The sequence below is a fragment of the Ahaetulla prasina genome, chromosome 3 (genome assembly GCF_028640845.1).
Source record: "Ahaetulla prasina isolate Xishuangbanna chromosome 3, ASM2864084v1, whole genome shotgun sequence".
Taxonomy (NCBI): Eukaryota; Metazoa; Chordata; class Lepidosauria; order Squamata; family Colubridae; genus Ahaetulla; species Ahaetulla prasina.
The window spans coordinates 186,877,217-186,900,279 of record NC_080541.1 but is presented as its reverse complement, the minus strand read 5'-3'; the positions used below and the strand labels follow the sequence as shown (position 1 = coordinate 186,900,279).

Sequence of the window (23,063 nt, the reverse complement as noted above, 5' to 3'; positions counted from 1 at the left end):
TGAGAAATTATATCAAAAGATAAGATGGGGATTATTTATCACTATATTAATGAAATCATTAATACCAGTCTAAATTAGTCTCTAGTACTAAACCATAAAATCCAGACAGATGGCAATGTCTACCCAAACATGACTGATGTTAATAAACAGTAAGCAGGGTGCAACCTGCCTGATTCTTGGATGGGAGACCAGAAAATTCCCAGAATGCAGTGACTGAAAACAAATCCCAAAGGAATGTAGTGACAACACACTTCCATTATTGCTGAGAAGAAAACATTGTTGTCCATAGTAGTGTCCAGAAGCTAAGTTCAACTCAATTGTTTTTTATATACAGTATCCCTTTCAAATTCACTGGAAATCTTAGTTGTATTCGCAAATGAAGTTGTATTAATTTAAACTTTCAGCTTAAATTTAAAGTTGGCCTGAGTGAGTTCTAAAATATACTTCTAAAATAGTCCATCTACAACATGACTTCACATTGAGGTGAAATAATGTTAATAAATGTTAATATTTAATTATTGTAAGTATTCAGCTTTGGCAAACAAGATGCATTATAATATGATATGAATGACATGGTTTGGGGACATGTATATATATATATATATGGTAAATTTAACCAACCAACATTTACAGATTGTAATATTTGCAAGCTCAATACCTTTGCAGTGTTCATGTATGTGTGGGCTATAGTATAAAACATTCTTCCTATAATCATGTTTTTTTTCTTTATTCATGAAATAGAATAATGTAAGTACTAATTTAAGGCCCAATGTATATCCATATGGAAAATCAACCCATCTTTTACTAGAGTTCTGAATGGTTCATATAAAGAACTGAATGCATTACAATATCTAACAAGTTTTACATATATCTTTTAAAATGCAGTAGTAACATTTTGTCAATAAATTGTACACATTTTCATATTTTTGCTTACCCAAAATGTATATGGGTACTTTCACAACACAAGCTAATATTCTGAATAGTTGTCATAACAGATTTATGAGATATAAGTCATTTAACATAAATGATTTCTTAAAATAAAAGTGTAAGAATTAAGGAACAGCATGTTTGAGAACAGTCCTTTGTAACTATTCATATAAGTAGCAATTTTTCAGTGCAAGTCCCACATTTCACAAAGTAAAGAAGTCAACTTAGGATCCCTTGTTCTCCAAGTAACTAGTACTTCTGAGTGGTTGTGATTAAGTGTTCTGAGTTCAGTGAGCCGCCCTACGAGACGGGCAAAATGTTGCGGTTCTTCAGGGTGATAGATTTTTGAATATTTATACAGAATTCCTAAAAAAGGTTCCTGGAGTTTTTCTACATGTTGCTTGTTTTTTAGGAGTGGCCGATCTGAAAAATATGATTTTTTTATATACAAATACACATGATTTTGTATAAAACAAAATAAATGCCATTTCCAACTAGAACTGTTGTTAGGATATTTCAAAATTACAGAGCAACTGAACCCCAACCAGTTTGTCTATCCTTATGACAGAATCCCTCTATTTGTGTTCTTATGTCAACTACCAGACAATATCAGAAAGACAACATTGGATTCCTAAGTAGAAATCATATTTGGTATGAGAATACTTTCTTGTTCTATTGGCTACAGATTTTCCAGAAATCTCTTATGCCAATTCAGATAATGATTTTGCTAATTTCAGCAGAATAGGGATAATATGGTATTGTACCAGGGCACTGGTGGGTTTTACTTATCTTTGCTACCGGTTCGCTCACACGCGTGTGCTCGCAACGTCTGGGCGGGTAGGCAGAGCCTTCTGCCACTGCTCCTACCAGTTCACCCGAACTGGGGCGAACCAGTAGCAACCCACCACTGTACCAGGGGTGAAATCTACTTACCTTCCCTACTGGTTTGGAAGTGCGCGCACGCGCGCCATCGTCACATCCAATTTTTTACCATCTGTACATGCGCAAAGCCTCCTGCGCATGCGTAGAGGGTCAGAAATTGGTTACTTCCTAGTCAAAACCTGGTTAAAACCAGGAAGTAACGATGTCCGGGCAGGTGGGCAGAACCTCACACTGCCACTGCTACCGGTTCACCGAACCATGCACTGCCAGCGCTACTGGCTTGTGCAAGCCGGACAGACCGGAAGGATTTTACCACTGTATTGTACCTTTTAAGAAATAAAAACTTAATTTAGGAAAAAACTTATTATAGATTTATTAAAATGTGAAAAATTATGATAGTCCTAAAAGAGAAAAAATAAAATTTATGTTTTCATTCTTAAAATTTGAACTTTGCTTTAAGTAATTGCTAAAGCTACCTGAAAAATACACAGTAGTTGCAACAAGTAATGCATACTCTGTTGCGGTCACATTAAGTTCTCCCATGCTTCTGTAGAAATAAAATAATGCAGTGATAAACTCCTCAGTTATACCTATAAAAATAACAGAAAATATCAGATGACAGCTAAATAATATATCATTGATTCATTCTTAACATAAATATTAGGCTAAATATAAATAAGTAAATTCATTCAAAAACATTTTTGTGAGGAAGTTTGTTGCCATTTTAAATAAGTTAATGATAGTAGACATATTAAAAATAATTGTGTTAGAGGAATCAGAATGGTGGAAAAAAAATCAGTGAAAATTAGTATGTTCAGAGAAAAAAAGCAAAAGGTAAGACTTTTAAAACTCAACAGAAAAAGCTTAAATGAAAAATGAAGAAACAAATTCTTTTTTTTTAAAAAATAGACCTCAATGGGTTCTCCAGAAAGTAAGAAGAAAACTTTTCCAAAATTAAACTTGAGAAAAGTAATGGAAGTCCTTCAAAGTTATATGAAGATAAAATAATAACACCCACACTATTTGTTAATTGTATAATGATAATTTTAAGAAGTCAGTAAAAAAAGTAGATTGTGGAACATATCAACAATTGGGGTGATGAACTATGTGAGAAACAAGGGTGTGAAATTAAGAGGAAATATTTAACAAAGTAAAATAGACACTAGAAAAAAGGTAAATAATGGTTGAAGTGGCCAAAGATGATTTCAGGATTCAAAAAAGTAAAAAATGTACATAATAGCGGTATCAAGATGCTAAATCCAAATAGTGAATTGGATGAAATAAAAAATATGACAGGGAGATATTTCATTATTAAAAATTCAGTAGAAGAATTTTCAAGATACTTTATTTACTTTTCTGAAACTAGATATATTTAAATTAAATATTTATTTAGCCATTTATTAAATATATCACAATGTCCCGTTACCTGTTGTACTAGTAGATGTTGGACTTTCTTCTCTATGAGATATTTCTGTGAGGTAACTTTTATTTTGGCCATATATAGTATGGTCAGAATATTTTATATGATCTACAATAAAGAACCAAAAAAAACCCAACAAATATTATTTTTTAAATATTTTTAATAAAATAAGTCAAGACTACAAACCTATTGCTGTTTAGGGTTAGGGTTAGAAGAAAGGGTCATTCAAAAGAAAGGGCACAGATGGGACAAGCTTTAGAGTAAGCATAGGGACACTTCATTATATATATAAAATAAAAATGCTGGTATTAAAACTTACTTTCATGAAATGGTGTCTGATATTCAATTCCTTGTTCATTGTATAATTGTGCTGAGCGTAAAAACATGGCTTCAATTGTAGAACCTTTTAATAGTGCAATCTGATCATCATTGGCTAAGCTTTCAAATCCTATAGTTAAAGAAATAGGTAAAATTACACTAAGGAAAATTTACTTTTTACTTACCTTTCCGGAAAAGTATTTTTATTAAAAAAAAATAATCAGATTTTTTTTAGCCTTATATGAAAATTAGCCTCAGATGTGAAAATTGTTGCTGGAAATGTTCTGTTTCCCATCATAAAAGTTCTATGTTGGAGAGATCCAAAGGTGGGGGGGAGGGGAGGTTAATGAATTTTCCAGGGAGCGAGCTAAGAGGTTAGCTTCTAAACTTTGTTAGTCCAGCAACATTCTTCCACTTGTAATTTGAACAGAAGGAAAGAAGAATAGAAATTACTTTTTAGCCCCTCTTAGCCAATAGGAAACATCCAGAGTTATAATAATCTTAGACACTCTGATACTGAATACTGTGACAAAGAAAATTGTGAATCTAAATAGGACCATTGCAGATAATTGAAATATTTTTTAAATTATTGTGCATTGTGAAAATGTAAAACTTAAACTTTAAATGTAGAGATGAAAGGAATTCCAAATACTGAAGAAGTTTATGAATACACCAGGGGCTACTGATTTGCAGAAAGTGGAAAACTATATAGTATCACTGCCATGATAAAAGCGCCAGAAAAACATCCCAGATCCAGCAGTGGAATGGTTAAAATTCATCAGGCTCATTGAAGTGGACAGGGACGGCACATATTTAAACTGATTTTGATATCTTTGTCTAATTTGAGTCCCATCAAATATCTTAGACTACAATTATTGTTTTGTAATGTATCCAGTGTCAAGAATTATAAAAAGCATAACCAAAATATCAAAAAATGGGGAATGCTAACTAGATCAATTAATAGCCGTTTCCTTTGGGTCCAAACTTATTTATACTTGAACTAGATCAGCTGTGTCCAGTGGAGATATTGAAAAGTTAAGAAAGCAGCACAACTGAAGCTTTTTAAAAAGCATTGATACTGCATACACATATAAAGGGGTGTGATCTTTATTATACTGCCACAAGCACCATCTTGACTTTTTTGACCCACTATGAATGTAGATGATATCAGTGTCAATTCAAGATCTAATAGTTCCATAATAATAATGACTATTTGCAGGAACAGAAATAAATGGAAGACAGGATGAACAGCTAGAATGAATACAGAACTCTGATAAACACATAAGTGAGGGGAGAAAAGAGTTTTGGTAAGAAGGTGTTCAAGTGGATTTGGAAAGACGTCTTTTTATGTTTCCAGACCTTTGATGCAAATTGTTTATGCTGGCAGAAAGCACAACAATTTTTTTCAAATAAAACGAATTTGCATGAAGTAAGGATATCCTGTAATTTGTCACTGTGCTCTAGGATGTTTTGGTAATATCTCATCTTCCAAATCCAGTTAGCCAAGTGCTGCCACCTGGAGCAGTGGAGATTAATTTGGTATAAAGTCATATACCCAAAGTTAGTACATATTTTGAGCCAGCTAAAGAGATTGATCAGAACTAGTTTGTAAAATGCTATATTAAAAAGTATTACCTGGGAGTCTTTTTGTAAAATCTACTAGGATCTGCACATGAACCATTGCTGTTTCCGAAAGACGTAGAAAATTCTCTTCAGGATTAGCATTTTCCTGTAACTAATTAAAAATATTTAAAATGAGCCTATATGCCATTTGAAACTTGAAATACCATCTCTCAAAAAATAAAGGTAAAGATTTCCCCTTTCCAGTAGTGTCTGACTAAGAGCCGAGGGAGCCAGTATTGTCAAAAGACATTTGCATAATCATGTGGCCAAGGCACATGGAACACTGTTACCTTTACTTTCCCACAAAGTGGTACCTATTTATCTACTTGCATTTGCCTCAGAGGTGGTATTCAGCAGGTTCTGACCAGTTCTGGAGAACGAGTAGTGGAAATTTTGAGTAGTTCGGAGAACTGGCAAATACCACCTATGACTGGCCCCACCCCCATCTATTCTCTGCCACCCGAGTCCCAGCTAATCGGGAGGAAATGGGGATTTTGAAGTTATCTTCCGCTGGAATGGGGAGGGAATGGAGTTTTTACAGTATCCTTCCCCTGCCACACCCACCAAGCCATGCCCACAAGCCGTGACCACAGAACCGGTAGCAAAAAAATTTGAATCCCACCACTGATTTGCATGCTTGCAAACTGCTAGGTAGACAGGAGCTGGGGCAGGTGCTCATCACTCTGCGTGGCACTTGGGTCTTGAACCATCCTGTCAGCTTTTCAGCTAACAAGTTCAGTGTCTTAAACTGCTGACCTATCACGCCCCTTCTCAAAAAAAATAAATATTGGTAATATTAATGTATGAGCACATACAAACTTTTTTGCTTCCTCCATTGGAATTGTGCATTTCTGGTGAGCAGCCAAAATATGATCAATAAGTTCATGTTCTGCAGGAGTAAATTCCATTCTCTCCTGAACCTTTGAAAAAAAGGTAGGCCAATGCTAAATTCAATGCCAAATACTATAATTAATATGTTTTTACAGTTATTATTATTATATTGTATATAATATATTACATTATATAAATATAAATAATAACATATAAACATACAAAATATATTAAAACATATAAAACATATAAAAATACAAAACATTTAAAAATATATAAAAATATGTGAAATATGACCCTACTTTTAAAGGTTTCGTTGTAGAAGTTACATGCTTGCTGTCCATTCCCTCATCTTCCATTTTGATGTTGGAAAGGAAACTACTTTTTTTTCTAAGACGTTTTGATTTACATTGGACTTCAGTTAGCAAACCTATAAGAATTTACACCAAAATTCATAAGCATATTTAAGAACTGTGTTGATATTTAAGTTACATTGTAAAATATGTGGCACTGTTGTAAACCACATAAATTGAAATTGTATTAACAATTACTATATTTGGTTAATTTATTCTATTCCATGATATGAAACTTATCAGAAATGTTCCTAAACTAAGTAGCACATCAGAAACCAGAGATAAGTAGTTTTGGCACTCACATTCTGCCAGCATTCCCACAGCTTTACATTTCTTTAGGCGGCATTCCTGACACTTCCTCCTCATATACATATCCATTTCACAATGACCTCCATTCTTGCATCTGTATATTGCATTTTTGGTGATGCTCCGTCGAAAAAATCCTTGCAACAATTATTTCAGATTATGACAAATATATCCTTGCAACAATTATTTCAGATTATGACAAATAATAAACTATGCATCAGCAATTTACTGTACTTTAATTTGTAGTGTTCAATATACTAAAGTAATATATTGCAGAAAAATGGCATGTCAACAAATCAGATTAAAAAAAATTTACAAATCTAAAATAAAATTTCTTAGAAGGAAATAAGCTACATTGAACTCAAGAGGTCTTAGTTTTGAATTACATGGAAGTTCTAAGTAAGGTATGATAATATTGTCATTAAGCTAATTATCTGCAGTTACGTTTTATAGCTTACAATGATTTATAATAAATTAGACATTTTAAAAGCTTGCAAAGGCCTTTCCCCTCACCATCACCTCATGTCAACAGTAGATTAGGCAGAATTTCTGAGAATGTTCATTACAAACTTAATCTGAAGATTATCTGATATTTCCGTCTCAATAGAAATTTTCACTCCCTTTGAAATTCAATAAGAAAATTTGCTTATTGAACTTCAGAGATGATGAAAATTTGAACACTTGCATGTCAGTGCTAGGCCTGATCAGCGCAATTGGCAGGGACCAGATTGCTGAAGACTGTATTGAGGGAGAAATATCAGACAATCTCCAGATTAAGTTTGTTCATCTTCAGTATGCTCATTACTTTATTTTCTGAATAGCCCCGAACTTCTTGCTTTTGATCTTTACTCCTGCAACTCTAATACCATCAAACTATCTAAAGTCCACTGACTTTTATCAAATGTCATTTGCAATTGAACAGAATATAATTTGCTTCCTATAATATGCTTAGACATTACAATCCTACAATTTCCAGCACCAATCTCTGTCCCATTATCTTTTTAACTCATCTCCTATATTTTGAATAATCAGTATTTGGCACTTCATTCCTAAACCTTTCATATGCCAGTCCCACTTAAGATACAATATTCTTTTCTTACTACCTTTACAGCCTTCACAGGTGAGTGCATTGTAATGATATCCTGAAGCCTTGTCTCCACAGACTACGCAGAGTTCTTCTTGCCCTTTTATTCGTAAGGCAGAATGATTAAGCCTGGGTCGTTTCTGTCCAAGGTATCCTCCCCCATCATGATGGGCACCCATGCAGGTGGGTTTACTGAGTTCACAATTATTGATGATGTATTGACCATCGCTGAACTGAGAGTCCAAGCTATATGAATTGTAATGAGTCTGTGGAGATGGTGTCTGTAATACTGGAGGGAACTGAACAGTTGAATATTGGCAGTAAGGAGCAGCTTGGAAGTCAAGGTCTTGCACCGGATAACTGATATGTTCTGGTAAGATATCTGGATTGTTTTGAAAAAAAATCACAATTTAGAATTTGAATGTTTAATTATAAACTAATGTAGTATTTCTACATCTAACTAAAATTTTGCTATTTGAGTTTAAAAAACTAATCTCCACATCTGAGTTACATATTTGACACCCATCTTGTATCTAATGACTCTAATGGTTGAAGTTAACAAAATAGAAAACACTCCCAAAAGGAAAGGGGGAAAAAAGGAAGAAACAGAGTGAATGACATTGCCATTTTATAATGACCAAGTGGAAATTAAGCATATTTCTAGAATTATTTTCAGTTTTGGAATCTGCTTTTAGGAACTCCTGTAGACAATACATCCTTTTCTGAAGAATTCATCTTTGTTTTTGTAGAATTAAAATAAACTGAATTTTACAATACAACCATTAATATATTTACTTTGAAACACTTGCCCCTTGGTAACTGTTCTTGTGATCATGTAATTAATTTTCCCAGGAACACTGTTCTATTGAAGGGCTATGGGAGGAGAATCTTCTGCTTAAAGGTGTCTTATACTTGAAGGAGATTCAGTCCCCAGTGATTTAAAAAATATAATCCAGGAAGGACCTAAGCATTGTCTATCAAGACTAAACATCTAGATAACAATGCAGCATTTTATTAAGTACAAAAAAATTGTATTCATAAAAGATTTTAAAAAGAATTAATTCCTTAAATATTCATCTTCATTATCTTTGAATCTTTCAATTGAATGTGTATTGGGGGGGATTATTTTTGACTCCCTCAAATATAAAATGGCATTCCAAATGACTTTTCAATATTCTTCATATATAATCCAGAACATGTATTTAACAATTGCAGAAATTCTTAAAACTATTACAAGACAAGAGAACAAGAGGTGGTTTCAGGCTACCTAATTGGGAATTGTACTATCAGGCAGCAAATTTGATGTGGATTAAAGAATAGAATAGAATAGAATAGAATAGAATTTTTATTGGCCAAGTGTGATTGGACACACAAGGAATTTGTCTTGGTGCATATGCTCTCAGTGTACATAAAAGAAAAGATACGTTCATCAAGGTACAACATTTACAACACAATTGATGATCAATATATCAATATAAATCATAAGGATTGCCAGCAACAAGTTATAGTCATACAGTCATAAGTGGAAAGAGATTGGTGATGGGAACTATGAAACGATTAATAGTAGTGCAGATTCAGTAAATAGTCTGACAGTGTTGAGGGAATTATTTGTTTAGCAGAGTGATGGCCTTGGGAAAAACTGTTCTTGTGTCTAGTTGTTCTGGTGTGCAGTGCTCTATAGCGTCGTTTTGAGGTAGGAGTTGAAACAGTTTATGTCCAGGATGCGAGGATCTGCAAATATTTTCACGGCCCTCTTCTTGATTCGTGCAGTATACAGGTCCTCAATGGAAGGCAAGTTGGTAGCAATTATTTTTCTGCAGTTCTAATTATCCTCTGAAGTCTGTGTTTTTCTTGTTGGGTTGCAGAACCGAACCAGACAGTTATAGAGGTGCAAATGACAGACTCAATAATTCCTCTGTAGAATTGGATCAGCAGCTCCTTGGGCAGTTTGAGCTTACTGAGTGGGCGCAGAAAGAACATTGTTTGTTGACCTTTTTAATGATGTTTTGATGTTAGCTGTCCATTTGAGATCTTGCGATATGATAGAACCCAGAAATTTGAAGGTTTCTACTGTTGATACTGTGTTGTCAAGTATTGTGAGAGGTGGAAGTATGGAAGGGTTTTTCTTAAAGTCTACCACCATTTCTACGGTTTTGAGTGTGTTCAGTTCCAGATTGTTTTGGTTGCACCACAAGGCTAGTCGTTGGTAACTGTTCTTGTGATCATGTAATTAATTTTCCCAGGAACACTGTTCTATTGAAGGGCTATGGGAGGAGAATCTTCTGCTTAAAGGTGTCTTATACTTGAAGGAGATTCAGTCCCCAGTGATTTAAAAAATATAATCCAGGAAGGACCTAAGCATTGTCTATCAAGACTAAACATCTAGATAACAATGCAGCATTTTATTAAGTACAAAAAAATTGTATTCATAAAAGATTTTAAAAAGAATTAATTCCTTAAATATTCATCTTCATTATCTTTGAATCTTTCAATTGAATGTGTATTGGGGGGGATTATTTTTGACTCCCTCAAATATAAAATGGCATTCCAAATGACTTTTCAATATTCTTCATATATAATCCAGAACATGTATTTAACAATTGCAGAAATTCTTAAAACTATTACAAGACAAGAGAACAAGAGGTGGTTTCAGGCTACCTAATTGGGAATTGTACTATCAGGCAGCAAATTTGATGTGGATTAAAGAATAGAATAGAATAGAATAGAATAGAATTTTTATTGGCCAAGTGTGATTGGACACACAAGGAATTTGTCTTGGTGCATATGCTCTCAGTGTACATAAAAGAAAAGATACGTTCATCAAGGTACAACATTTACAACACAATTGATGATCAATATATCAATATAAATCATAAGGATTGCCAGCAACAAGTTATAGTCATACAGTCATAAGTGGAAAGAGATTGGTGATGGGAACTATGAAACGATTAATAGTAGTGCAGATTCAGTAAATAGTCTGACAGTGTTGAGGGAATTATTTGTTTAGCAGAGTGATGGCCTTCGGGAAAAAACTGTTCTTGTGTCTAGTTGTTCTGGTGTGCAGTGCTCTATAGCGTCGTTTTGAGGGTAGGAGTTGAAACAGTTTATGTCCAGGATGCGAGGGATCTGCAAATATTTTCACGGCCCTCTTCTTGATGCAGTATACAGGTCCTCAATGGAAGGCAAGTTGGTAGCAATTATTTTTTCTGCAGTTCTAATTATCCTCTGAAGTCTGTGTTTTTCTTGTTGGGTTGCAGAACCGAACCAGACAGTTATAGAGATGCAAATGACAGACTCAATAATTCCTCTGTAGAATTGGATCAGCAGCTCCTTGGGCAGTTTGAGCTTACTGAGTTGGCGCAGAAAGAACATTCTTTGTTGTCCTTTTTTAATGATGTTTTTGATATTACCTGTCCATTTGAGATCTTGCGATATGATAGAACCCAGAAATTTGAAGGTTTCTACTGTTGATACTGTGTTGTCAAGTATTGTGAGAGGTGGAAGTATGGAAGGGTTTTTCCTAAAGTCTACCACCATTTCTACGGTTTTGAGTGTGTTCAGTTCCAGATTGTTTTGGTTGCACCACAAGGCTAGTCGTTGGATAACTTTGGATAACTTTGAGAAATAATAGAATATTGACTTTGGAAGGACATGATTTGTTGTTGGGATGGCATGCTTTCTTATGGTATGGACAAGCTAAAACACAGGGATACTTGCGAAGACAATTAGTTGTTGTTAAATTGGGAGAAGACAAAGAAAAGTCATTTTTTGAAAATTCCAGTTTAGGTATCATCTATTGAGGCATTCTCATATTCAATAACATTTAAAAAGGAACATATTGTTAGATACAATGATACAATTGTTGAATGAAAAGGGTGAGTTAAAATCCAAATCAGAACTAGAGGCAGATGGTATAACAATGAATTGGTTTTCTTATTTGCAAATACAATCCAGATATGATAAAGATGTTAAAACAGAAGGCTTTTACACTAATATGACTATTTTTGATAAGATTTTAACAGGTCCTGATGACAATTTGATTAGGAAATTGTATGGATATTTACTAGAGGAAAAATTGGGAGAAGAACAAGTAAAAGAGACAGTGATTGCTTGGGGGAAGAATTTTGGTCATGGGATAGATCTAGAAGCCTTGCAGAAATTGTGGATGTATAATTATAAAATGACAATGTCTACAGCATATAAAGAGAATTTGTATAAGATGTTTTACAGGGGGCATCTACCCCCGACAAGAATTGCCAGAATGTTCAAAGATAAATCTGAAAAATGCTGGAAGTGTCATCAGATACCTGGATCATATTACCATATGTGGTGGACATGCGTTGAAGCAAAAACATATTGGACTAAAATGCACACGTGGCTGGAGAAAATGATTAAAAAACACATAGATTTTAAGCCAGAAGTCTTTCTGTTGGGAATTATTCCTGAGATATATACCAGAGATGTAAAATATTTGATTGTGAATATTATTACAGCAGCCAGGATTGTGTTTGCCAAAAATTGGAAAAATGAGAAAATACCTTTGCAAGACAAAATAATTAGGAAGATGATGGAATGTGCACAGATGAGTAAATTGACATTTGAAATTAGAGATCAAGAAGATAAGCAATATTATAAAATATGGGATTTATTTTACTGTTGGTTAGAAGGAAAGATATGTTAGAAAAGACAATATAAGATCTATGTATGTATGAAAAAGATGTTTATTTTGAGATAGCACAAGAAGATACGTTAACACCCCTTCAGCACAATGTAATTGTTTGTTGAGAATTTTTTTGTTGTTGTGGAAAAATAAAAACTTTTTAAAAAAAACAATTGCAGAAATTCTTTTTTTTACTAATACACATATTTTATCGGAAATTTCTCTGTTTTACTCACCATAATACTGTATTGGCTCACTAAGGCAGTATCCATCAGATACTGTTACAAAGGTATTTGCCATGCTCTGTTCCAGTTCCACTGTTTCATTCAATACGGATATAGTTGTCCTTTCAAAAAAGAAAAAAAAACCAGACCTGAAGAAAGGGATTGCATTTAATTATTTTAAAGTTCAAGAGCCAAGATTTTGCTGCCAAAATGGAAGATTTCTAGAAGCAATTTATAGAGACAAAATATGCTGGAAATAAGAAATGGAAAAAGCAATCCTATGAAGTTCTCTAAAGTATAATTCAGTCGACCAAATACGTTTGATTAAAATCTTTATCAGGCCTCCATTGAAGATTTGTTATGTGTGTAGATTAACTATAAGGACATCATTTCAAAGTGAGCATACAGATAACAGAGCATGTTGTTTTGTTATATATTGTCTATAAAAGATTAAACTAAGTATGTTGGAAATATAAATTATGTGGTATAACTTATTTTTGTTCCTAAAGAAGACCTCCTTTCTACACAATCCCTTTCTAATAAATTCCCTTCTCAAGTCATGCTTATAAGTTTGGTATTTTATGAGTATGGATTGGTATTTTATGATTCTTGGAAACCTCTGCCTCAGAGATTCTGCTGCTAAAATTTGGTAATAAACTTCTTACTAATGCTGACATGAGTCATAAGGGTCTCAAATGGAATTGATATTTTATAGTGTAATGTGCCTAGTTTCCATAAAAAAACAAAAACAACAGACCACCCATGAATGTAGTAGCAGATGAACTTCTACCTCCTCCCACTCTGGTGATGTTATCCAATCTTTAGTTGCCTGATATTAGCTACCAGAGAGAAAGAAAAAGAGAGAGAATTGAGCACCCTGGTCACAATAGTTTTTAAATCTAATTTAAAGATTAGATTTTAGATTTTTTTTAATCGTTTTCCATTTCCATAGGAAATGGAAAAAGCCAACACTAGTTCAATATGGAAGTCAAGAAAATATCCTGATTAACATCCCTATATTTAGAAAAAAATCAACATAAAGCCAAAACAAACAAAAATGCTTAATTATATATACAAAATAGAAAAAAAAAGACTGATAAAGGATCAGAACTCCTTGAAAATCATTTGGAATTTTGAGAAGGACTGAGTAATAGAAGATTAGATTTCGTGGCAATATAGCAGATTCTCTCTGTTTCAAAGAAAGTTAATTGTCAAACTGCTATCCAAACTTCTCTACTAAGTCCTAAATAATTTGAAACTTCCCCTCTTCCAGTACAAGGTAGCAAAAAGTGAAAAGGTATGGCATGGTTGGAATGCTGCCACTTGTTATCTGTTTGTAAATATTTGTTTGAAATAGAGGCAACTAGATGAATCATGAAAACTTTATCAATAAGATCAGCAGGGCATGAACCAGTCAACCTGTTTTAACCAGCAAATACACATTTTTAAATGTTGTATGATTTTTGTTTCAAATTTATTTTGAATATAGAATATCTGAAGAAAACTACACTTCTTCTAAACAACTCATGCAGAAATACAAAGGGAATAATTGTGCCTTCAAATCAATCAATTCTTTCCTCTATAAGATTCTGCTACTATAGGATTCATGAATTGTGACTCAGAGATTAGATGTGATCACCACCTTCAGTGTAAATGCCAAAGGCTCTCCAATAGTTGCCATAAACTATACTTTTAATGTGAGTGGAGAAAAATACATAAATATGCAGAGATTAATCAAGAGTAGGCATAGTTAATTAATGTAAGTAGATTTTTAATTATGTATAAATTGAATCAAATTTAAGTTTTATTCTGGTTCAGTTTATTTTCATGGGCCCATATATTTTTTGAAATGTGGAGCTTGAAATATTACTCAAAGGCCACTTTTATTTTTCAGACTAAAAGGAAAAAAATGAGGACTGGACAGAAAATTTCTGACTTGCTTCATCGTGACATTAAAGAGAAGGTCAGAATCAGAATCTTGTTTTCATTATCAACAAACTTTCATACATAAAACCCTGGACAAACTGTGTTTTTAACAATTTTTTATTGTGAATTTGGCCTGCTTAAAATAAGGAATTTCATATAGGAACCTTTTTTTATTTTTCACAAGTAGCTCCATTTTTAAAAAAATCAAAACATCAGTTATGGCAGGCTGAAATTATGAAATAGCTGCAGTGTTTCAAATGACACTTCTGGAGACTAGTTAAAATGACTATTTATTTTGTTGTATTTTAGATAATTTTTTAATTCTGATTTATGTTTTAAATTTGACTCCCTAATTAAAAGTAACCACATAATTTTATACATAATAATAAATGGTTGTTAATTTAAAACAGAAGCAAGTTTACAAATACGTTTAATAGCTGCGCCAAAAGAGAAGGCGATTGATTGATTGGTTGGGTATGTAATTTAATTAATTGGTTGAGTATGTAATTTAAACCATAGCTGCCTGTTTTATTAAAATATAGTGATTATTGTTTTTAAATTTGTGTTTAATTATCAATCTTGTCTTTCCATTTGTGGCAAAATTGAAGTAAATATAAGCATCCTTTTTCTGACTATCCTGGGAACAGAATAGATGGGTGGAAAGTAGGGAGCCACAATAGTTTGCATTAAAAGCAGGGACGGCCTTCAAAATACAGAATTTTAGATCAATATTTTGCCAGTTAACAAATTTATGCTGTGTTTGTAGTGGTAATTTGAATAGTTGGCATATTTGACACTGTTTTAAAATAGTTTATTTTGGTCCATGAAGCAGCATAAAAATATGCTACAATAATTTACTCTATTACAACAACTGAGCTCTAATCTTGCTGAATAACAAAGCCAATGAGTGATGCATGATCCTCTTACAAATTTAATGTAAAATAAGTCAAAGCAATTTGTTGATTTCCTGTCAGTAGAAAAAATATTGCCCTGACTCTGATGCTGGGTTTAATCTGAGACAAGATGTGAGTTTTGATAGATTGTTAAACTCATGGCTTTAACCCTCTCTCAAATTCTGATCCAGAGGAAAAATAGTCTCCAAAATAGAGGAAAATAAGACAAATTCTTTACCAAAGCCACTGCCTACCCATACATCACCTGAAGAGTCTAGAGTATGGGGCAACTTCCATTTACTCAGTCCAATAGATCACGTCCCAGGGGATAAACAATTTCCCAGTAAATAGCTCTGAGTTATCTCTGCCACCCAACTCTCAAAGACCATGGAATGGCTGACCGGAAAGGTTCAACTTTCCTCCTACTTCTTTTTCTACCATTATGGTTTCAAGTCCTAGAAGGAGTAGGCTGGAGAAAATGATGCCAAAAAAGCTAGGAAAGCAGAGGAAAAAGTCCCCCACTATCATCTTGGAAAACACTCCACCATGGCACTGTCTTAAATGGAAAGAAGTTATCTGAAGTTCATGAACAATTCCCTCAGTACTGCTTACTGTTAAAACTGCCTGTTGGGACCTTTTCTTTTTCCATGAGTCTAGCTGTCATACATGAGACCACTAGATCCATGGAGTTATATAGCCGGTATAATTCTTGATTATTGCTCTGTGAACCATATTCATCACACAGGCAGGAACTGGATACCTGACACTTCCTGCTGCCCAAACAAAAATACTTTTCTTTGGAAGCTGGCTTTCCAAGTAATATTTCCATTCCACATAATCTTTTTAATAAATTCACACATCTAACTTTTCTTCAATGTTTCTGAGGGGTGCATGAAAGATTTATTTTTAATTTAAAGGCAATGAAAGCTACCACTTAATCCAGTGGCTAGATGGAGAGATCTCATGCATGGAATTTTCTTTGTGGAACCATCTGAGGAGAACAAGTGCCACAGAGTCTCTCTTCCTACTCTACCCCTTATTCCTCTGTAATATAAGCTCCAGAAATCAATACTAGAACAGAATGGTGAAGCTGGTAGAGGGAACTAAACTGGGAGGGGGAAAGTTGTGAAAATTTATCTCTTTCTTTGTCATCAAAGGAAACACTTATTGGCATTTCTGCATATAGAAGAAAGCTTCACAAAACAATGGCTTTAAATTTGCTTTAAGTAAAGGTGGCTATAGTTGTGATAAGAGTGCAATTGGACTTATTCATGAAGCAAGCTTACAAATTAAAGTATCCTTCAGGTTAAATAGCAGGAGCCATTCATTTTCATACAAAAGAAGCAAAATAAAGGAGCTGCTTATTCTAGACTAATCTTAATATTTTAACATTCAAAAGTGATGAATGTTACTAAAAATCTCACGGCAAAAATCATGCAAATTTTTTTTGCAAAGATTCTGTGCAGCTGTTAACTATTATAAATGGCAATAAAAATGTAAAGCTTGCTTTATTGCACAATTTAGAGCATAGGCCTCACAGGAGACCCCCCCAGGGAGTATTTCAGAATGTTTGAATTGACAGTACATTAGCATCTATCGTAAATATTTTGACAGTAGTGTCAAAAGGGAAATTTCTCGACCAGAGAGAATTTTAGGAATTTGAACTAAAAGTCTTCCTGCATTTCTCTAGTGCACTTATTTCCTGGGGTGTGTGTGTGTGGAATCTAAGGTTGCAAAACCATCAGATTTGGGCAAAAGTTTCAAATCTTGATTTGGATCTTGTCCTAACTCTTTCTTCAGACCCTGATATACAAAAATAACTATTGCTGTCATATAAAAATTTAATTTTACATAGACAGTTTGATTATTTCTAATTGACTTTAAAGTTTTTCAGCGCTTTACCATTAAAGCTTCATAATGACAACAGAAATATGAAGAATTGATGAATATATTATCACTAATGTTTCAGGAACTTGTTATTATTTTGCATTGTTTAATTACTTCGCTATATTTTCCTTTACATGCTACTAAGACTTTTAAAGACTAAATTTAAGACCGCTATTATAAAGACACATATTTGGAAATGAATTCCTTTGAAGATTTGAGTCATTTGAAATGAAGGAGAATTATCTACATAGAGAATTATATGTAGAAATAAAATAAATCTATATGACCTGCCATGCCATGGCAACTTCTTATACACATACACACAGACATACATGCAGACATTTATTGTATGTAATGGTTTGTAGTTATGGGTATTACATACATGCATACATCAGCATACACATTTTCTCAAACTTTTGAATATGTACTAGAGCCTTCAGCAAGCTTTATTTTAAGGAAATACGTTAACAATAAGGAATAAATTAACTGAACACATCCACAACTGTTTGCATTCATGACTATACTGCAATACATTTCATATGTGACAGTTCCCTCGCTTTCTCTCCATCTAAATAATTCGGCAGTAGTTTTAGTAAAATAGAAACATTATTGCATCCATTTTACATGCTCAAAGGATGCTTCCCAGCAGAAGGTTTTATTGATACTGAACGTGCTGAGAAATATATTTCTCTGACTCCTGCAATCAATAGGATATCAATATAGATATCTCCTCTGCTCACTGATACTATCAAAACCACAGTGATTAATACGATCATCACGATGCCAAATTTCCATATAGGTATTTTTTTGTCATTTTTTAAGTGTTATCACTGTGGAGAGAAACAATTATCAAAAGTTGCGTTTTAGAGATGGAAAGTGTAAGCAAATGAAATGAAAGTGAAATGTTCCAGTGAAAATAAATGGGTGTTTTTCTATTTGGACATTCCAGTCCTAATTTAGTTTAGATTATATATTAGGAAGAATATCACAAAAATATTCCCATTGTAACAGATTCTAATGTTTTGTAAAGGCAAATGTAGTTCTATTTAAAATAGAAATATAAATATTGCTACCATTTTATTATCACAGAATGTGAATAACTACATGTTGTAGTTCCACGTTCGTATCTAATAATTCTATTTAGATTAGTTTGTGTATTTCATTATTGGTTTAGAATGGAAAGATGCACCATTTTTCTTTTCAGTGCATTTAATTAATTTATTGTTAAACATAATACTAGTATGGTTAGTTTACTAATGCACTCTGTTTCAGAAGATGGAACAGGACAAGCAGAGTAACTTAAAAAACAATTGAATATCTTAACTTTAAAAGACTAGAATATTCATTGCATCAATGTAATATACCACAATATCCAATTCTCAAATAATAGGAGCCAAGGCAAGTAATTCATATGTGGGTGAGAATTAAATAAGCGCCAGCAGTCTTTTTATTGAAGGACAACATAGATGATGTGCCCATTAAGTAAAGTTGAAAGCCCTGCTTTGGTAGATGATAGATAGATGATAGATAGATAGATAGATAGATAGATAGATAGATAGATAGATAGATAGATAGATAGATAGATAGATAGATAAACAGAGATTCCCACATTCCCATACTATTTCTAACCAAGAAAATAATTAAAATGAAAAGAAAGTAAAAGCAAATGAATAGCTAAAACTTTCATTATAATTAAGTTCTGCATTTTGAAAGTCACATGACAAACTTGACATAATGATTCTAAAGTATAGAATTTTAAAAAAATTGGACAATTCTCAGGCAAAAGTGAATAAAATTACTTACACCACTTCGTTCCAGGGAACGGTCCTCTTATAGTTCCTTTTTTCAGTCCTCTTATAGTCCCTCTTTTCAGTCCTTCTGAAGCAAAGAGGTTTTTCTGTATTTATCAGTTTCTTTGCACTCACTTTGGCTCCAAATGCATTACAGAGCGGCACTTCACTCTATCTTAGAGACACAAGCTTCCCACACAGCCATCCCCAGGGTCAAAGCAAGGGCAGCTGCAAGATCACATAAATCAAACAATAACTGAATCATCAGGGACAGAGGCCATCAGGATCTACACGTCACATTTTCCCAGCAATCTCTGGAGCCAGCTCTCTCAACTTTTTGGTTGTCCTGATTCAGAGTTTGACATATGCTCATTTTGATTGCTTCACTGTTAACATAGTACGTTACCAGCACAGACTGTCTGCACCTTCTCATGGAAAGACAAACAGCAAGCAGAATGCAATATAGTGATCAGAATTTAAGACTAGTAATACAGACTGCAGGATTCTGACTTCTACTTAAATAACATTGGGCTAATTGTTATTTATTTCACATTCTCATTCAGAGTTGAAGGAGATGGGTAGACCATATGTTTGTTTAGAATGAACAGAGGATTAAAAAGTAATAAATAGTTAACAAAATACTTATTCCTGCCTGTCCCATTCATAGATTTGCCTTATACATGTTTGCTTAAACATGGTTTGTTTAATAAGCCACAGGTGGCTAGTTCACATCGCGCACAAACTTAACACATTTAAATCAAATTTAAACATCTTCCAGATCATTTAATATAGTGTATTTTTCCTTTATAGAGTTCTAGAAATGATATTATCTCCACTTTTAATCCTTCTTTTGTTTCTTCTACTTATTTTCTTTTCATACAACTTTTCATCAAATTAACTTGTTGAAGATGGAATAGATGATTTTCAGTTGGGAGCATTAGAAGCTATCTATCTGGGGGAAAAAACCCTAGTGATATCCAGACTAGTCATAATAATAGCTTCAATAGGTCTGTAATCCCCGACAATGCATCAAATATAAGGTTCCAGATAGATAACTTCTTCATCAAGATGGTCAGCTGTCAACTTACTTTGTGGCCCCCATTTAAACTGTTATTTTAAAACTTTATAGTTTTAAAAGTTTTGGGGTCAAATATTTTAAAGGACAACCACATTCATATTTACAGTATCTCTCTGAACAGTAAGATTTTTCATGGACTTTCAGGAGGCATAGAGAGATGAAGTAATATAGACTTATCAAGGTGACAGAATTTCTAAGTTAAGATGACACAGAAACAAAGGTGATTGGCAGAAGTGCATGTATATCAATATAGAGAATAGATAAGCACCCCCAGCAGAAACAGTATTTCATAATCTGGATCCTAGTGGCATTCCTCACTGCCATCAGAGTTTGTCTCCAGGTAAGGTCATCTCTGCAAGTGATTCCTGTTTCTTCAAATTAATCTCTGTATATACCTATACTGTAGTCAGTGGAGCAGCTGGATGTGAAAAGGATGCTACTACCATGTTTCCCCGAAAATAAGACAGGGTCTTATTTTCTTTTGAACCCCAAAATAAGGCCTTGGCCTTATTATCTGGGGGTCTTATTATTTCATGGGTGCAGGTGGCCCCTAGTGGCTTGTGCACTCACAGCCAGGAGTCTGGCAGAGAGAGGCTCTCTTTGCGTGCCGCCATCAAGCCCCTCCCTCCCATGGGGTGTGTGTGTAGAACACGAGTGGCCCGAAGGCACCAAACCACGTGAGTGCCTATCCCCACTCCCAACTTGCATACCTCCCAGGCTTCACCAGGTCAATGTGGGTGAAGCCAGTGAGCACCAGGTCCTTGAGCTCATAGCCAATGCCGCTGGTGCCCACCACCAGCACCCATGCAGCCCTGACAGACAGCTTGGCCAGCCCAGCCATGGACAACACTCCTTGCCCATGCTGAGCTTGGCTGCAGGGGCCTCCGGGCCTCCGCAGGTAGCAGCAGCAGCAGCAACACCTGCAGTGCCTCAGCCATTCCTGCCAAGACCCGCGCCCAGATGCAGGCCAGGCCAGACCATTGTAGTCCTCCGCGACTGCCCACCATGCATGGAAGCCTCTCTGCTGCCGGTGGCCATCTTGCCAAGGAAGCCCCGGGGTGGTGATGCTTGTGCTGGGGCTACTGGGGCAGACGCTTGGTAGTGTGGGCTCTGTGGCCGCAGCGCCTGGATGCAGGGACGAGAGCGGGTCTATGGCACAGGAGCAGGAGCAGGTGCTTGAGGTCTACGGTCAGTGCTGTGGGCAGCAAAAGGGGTGGGGGGCGCAGAAATTTGCAGGGATGTGGCTGTCTTGGGAGGGTTGGGTGCGTGTGAGGGACCCGTGTGTGCATGTTTGTGTGTGTATGTGAGAGAGGGGGGCTTATTTTCAGGGGAGGACGTATATTTAGGCCCACCCCAAAAATCAGGCTTGTGTTGTGTCCAATCTCACCTCAGCCGGGGTCTTCTTATCTGCTTCCGAACACGGAAGAAGAAATACCTCCAGCCCCCAGCTCTGGCTCCATGCCCAGACAGGCTGAAGAAGAAGAAATACCTCCAGCCCCCAGCTCTGGCTCCATGCCCAGGCAAACGGAGCAACTAGACCCCTCTCCCTCCTCCACAGCATGTGAGCCTGAGGGAGGTTTATTACCAACAGCTGCCGACTGGAGTGACCCTCGCGTCAGAAGACTTGATAGGCGGAGGCAACAGAAGGAAGGGAGGGGCAGGCCTGGATAAGTGCTGAGTCATGGAGCCACACCCCATGGCCTATATAAAGGATCTGCTTTCTGGCATTCTCTGAGTCAGGCAAAGTCTAAACATATCTTGCTGAAGTCACTTTCTGGTCTCCTGCCTGCCTTGAGGACTTTGCTAGGACTTTGGCAGAGCTGCAGAGGCACACCTGATTCGGATTTCCCTGACCTGGCCGTCAGCGGAGGAGTGGGACACGACAGCTTGGCCTTATTTTTGGGAAATGTCCTATTTTGGGGGAAACACAGTACTGGTTTTGTTATTTGCTATTGATCATGTACTATGGCATCATGACTGTTCTTCTACAACTCTGATAGCGAACAGAAATTTATTGCAGTGTTAATACTGTGAGCACACATCATATCAGGGATGAAATCCAGCAGGTTCTGGAGAACCGGCAGCGGAAATTTTGAGCAGTTTGGAGAACCAGAAGGAGAAATTTTGAGTAGTTTGGAGAACCTCTGGCTGGCCCCAGAGTGGGGAGAAATGGAAATTTTGCAGTATCCTTCCCCTGCCATGCCCACCAAGCCATACCACGCCCACCAAGCCACGCCCACAGAATAGGTAGTAAAAAGATTTGGATTTCACCACTGCATCATATACTCAAGTTCAGTATACATATTTATAAAAGTTACTGTCACAGAAATGTCACAAACCTCCTTTATTTCTATAAAAAGATTGAATCTTGGTGGGATTGGTATTTCTTAATATTTGTCAACTTTCTGAGAAACAGACAAGTCAGGCTGATAATACAGCTGTTTCAGGACACCTTGCTGCAATGTGAATTAATTTGGTACATATTTGGAAAAAAGGCTTTCAGTGTACACATTTTTGGTGAAAAGAGGAATGTTACATGTGTGCAGAGATGTCCAAACATTGTACAGATAAATAGAATTAAAATGGAGTTTTATTACTTTCAAAATTAATTACTTTCAAAATTCCTCTATGTTAATTATTTTAACTTTTATCAGTGCAATAACTTCATTAATTTTGTGTGTATGTCTGTGTATATATCATTTGTTACAATGGAAGATTTTCAAATATTTGTTAAATTAGATTGTTTTCCTATTTCATTCCTTAATAATTGCAAAAGAATAACAATAGGATGCCAGAGTTAAATCTTATCCAGCATAGATAATCTGAAACTGAGACTTTATGACAGTGGTGAAATCCAATTT

At 35.1% G+C, this 23,063-nt stretch overlaps 1 protein-coding gene across 1 annotated transcript; it reads right to left on the bottom strand.

The window, feature by feature from the left end:
- Positions 1 to 1,059: 1,059 nt before the first annotated feature.
- Positions 1,060 to 21,043, bottom strand: LOC131195058 (bile acid receptor-like). Its single transcript, XM_058176685.1, has 11 exons — positions 20,913 to 21,043; positions 12,641 to 12,750; positions 7,764 to 8,135; positions 6,657 to 6,797; positions 6,304 to 6,431; positions 5,986 to 6,090; positions 5,183 to 5,282; positions 3,549 to 3,677; positions 3,236 to 3,337; positions 2,286 to 2,399; positions 1,060 to 1,350 (listed from the first exon to the last, which is right to left on the bottom strand). Exons 1-11 carry the CDS (start codon positions 21,041 to 21,043, stop codon positions 1,112 to 1,114), a joined length of 1,671 nt encoding a protein of 556 aa, XP_058032668.1. The 3' UTR covers positions 1,060 to 1,111.
- Between the last annotated feature and the right edge of the window lie 2,020 nt (positions 21,044 to 23,063).

Excerpts from the sequence above, each read along its gene's own strand:
- LOC131195058 (XM_058176685.1), bottom strand. The coding sequence starts at position 21,043 with ATGGCTGGGCTGGCCAAGCTGTCTGTCAGGGCTGCATGGGTGCTGGTG. Across the intron at positions 6,798-7,763 it reads CACCTGTGAAGGCTGTAAAG|GATTTTTTCGACGGAGCATC; the intron begins GTAGTAAGAAAA and ends AATTGTTGCAAG. Across the intron at positions 6,432-6,656 it reads TGTGGGAATGCTGGCAGAAT|GTTTGCTAACTGAAGTCCAA; the intron begins GTGAGTGCCAAA and ends AAATTCTTATAG.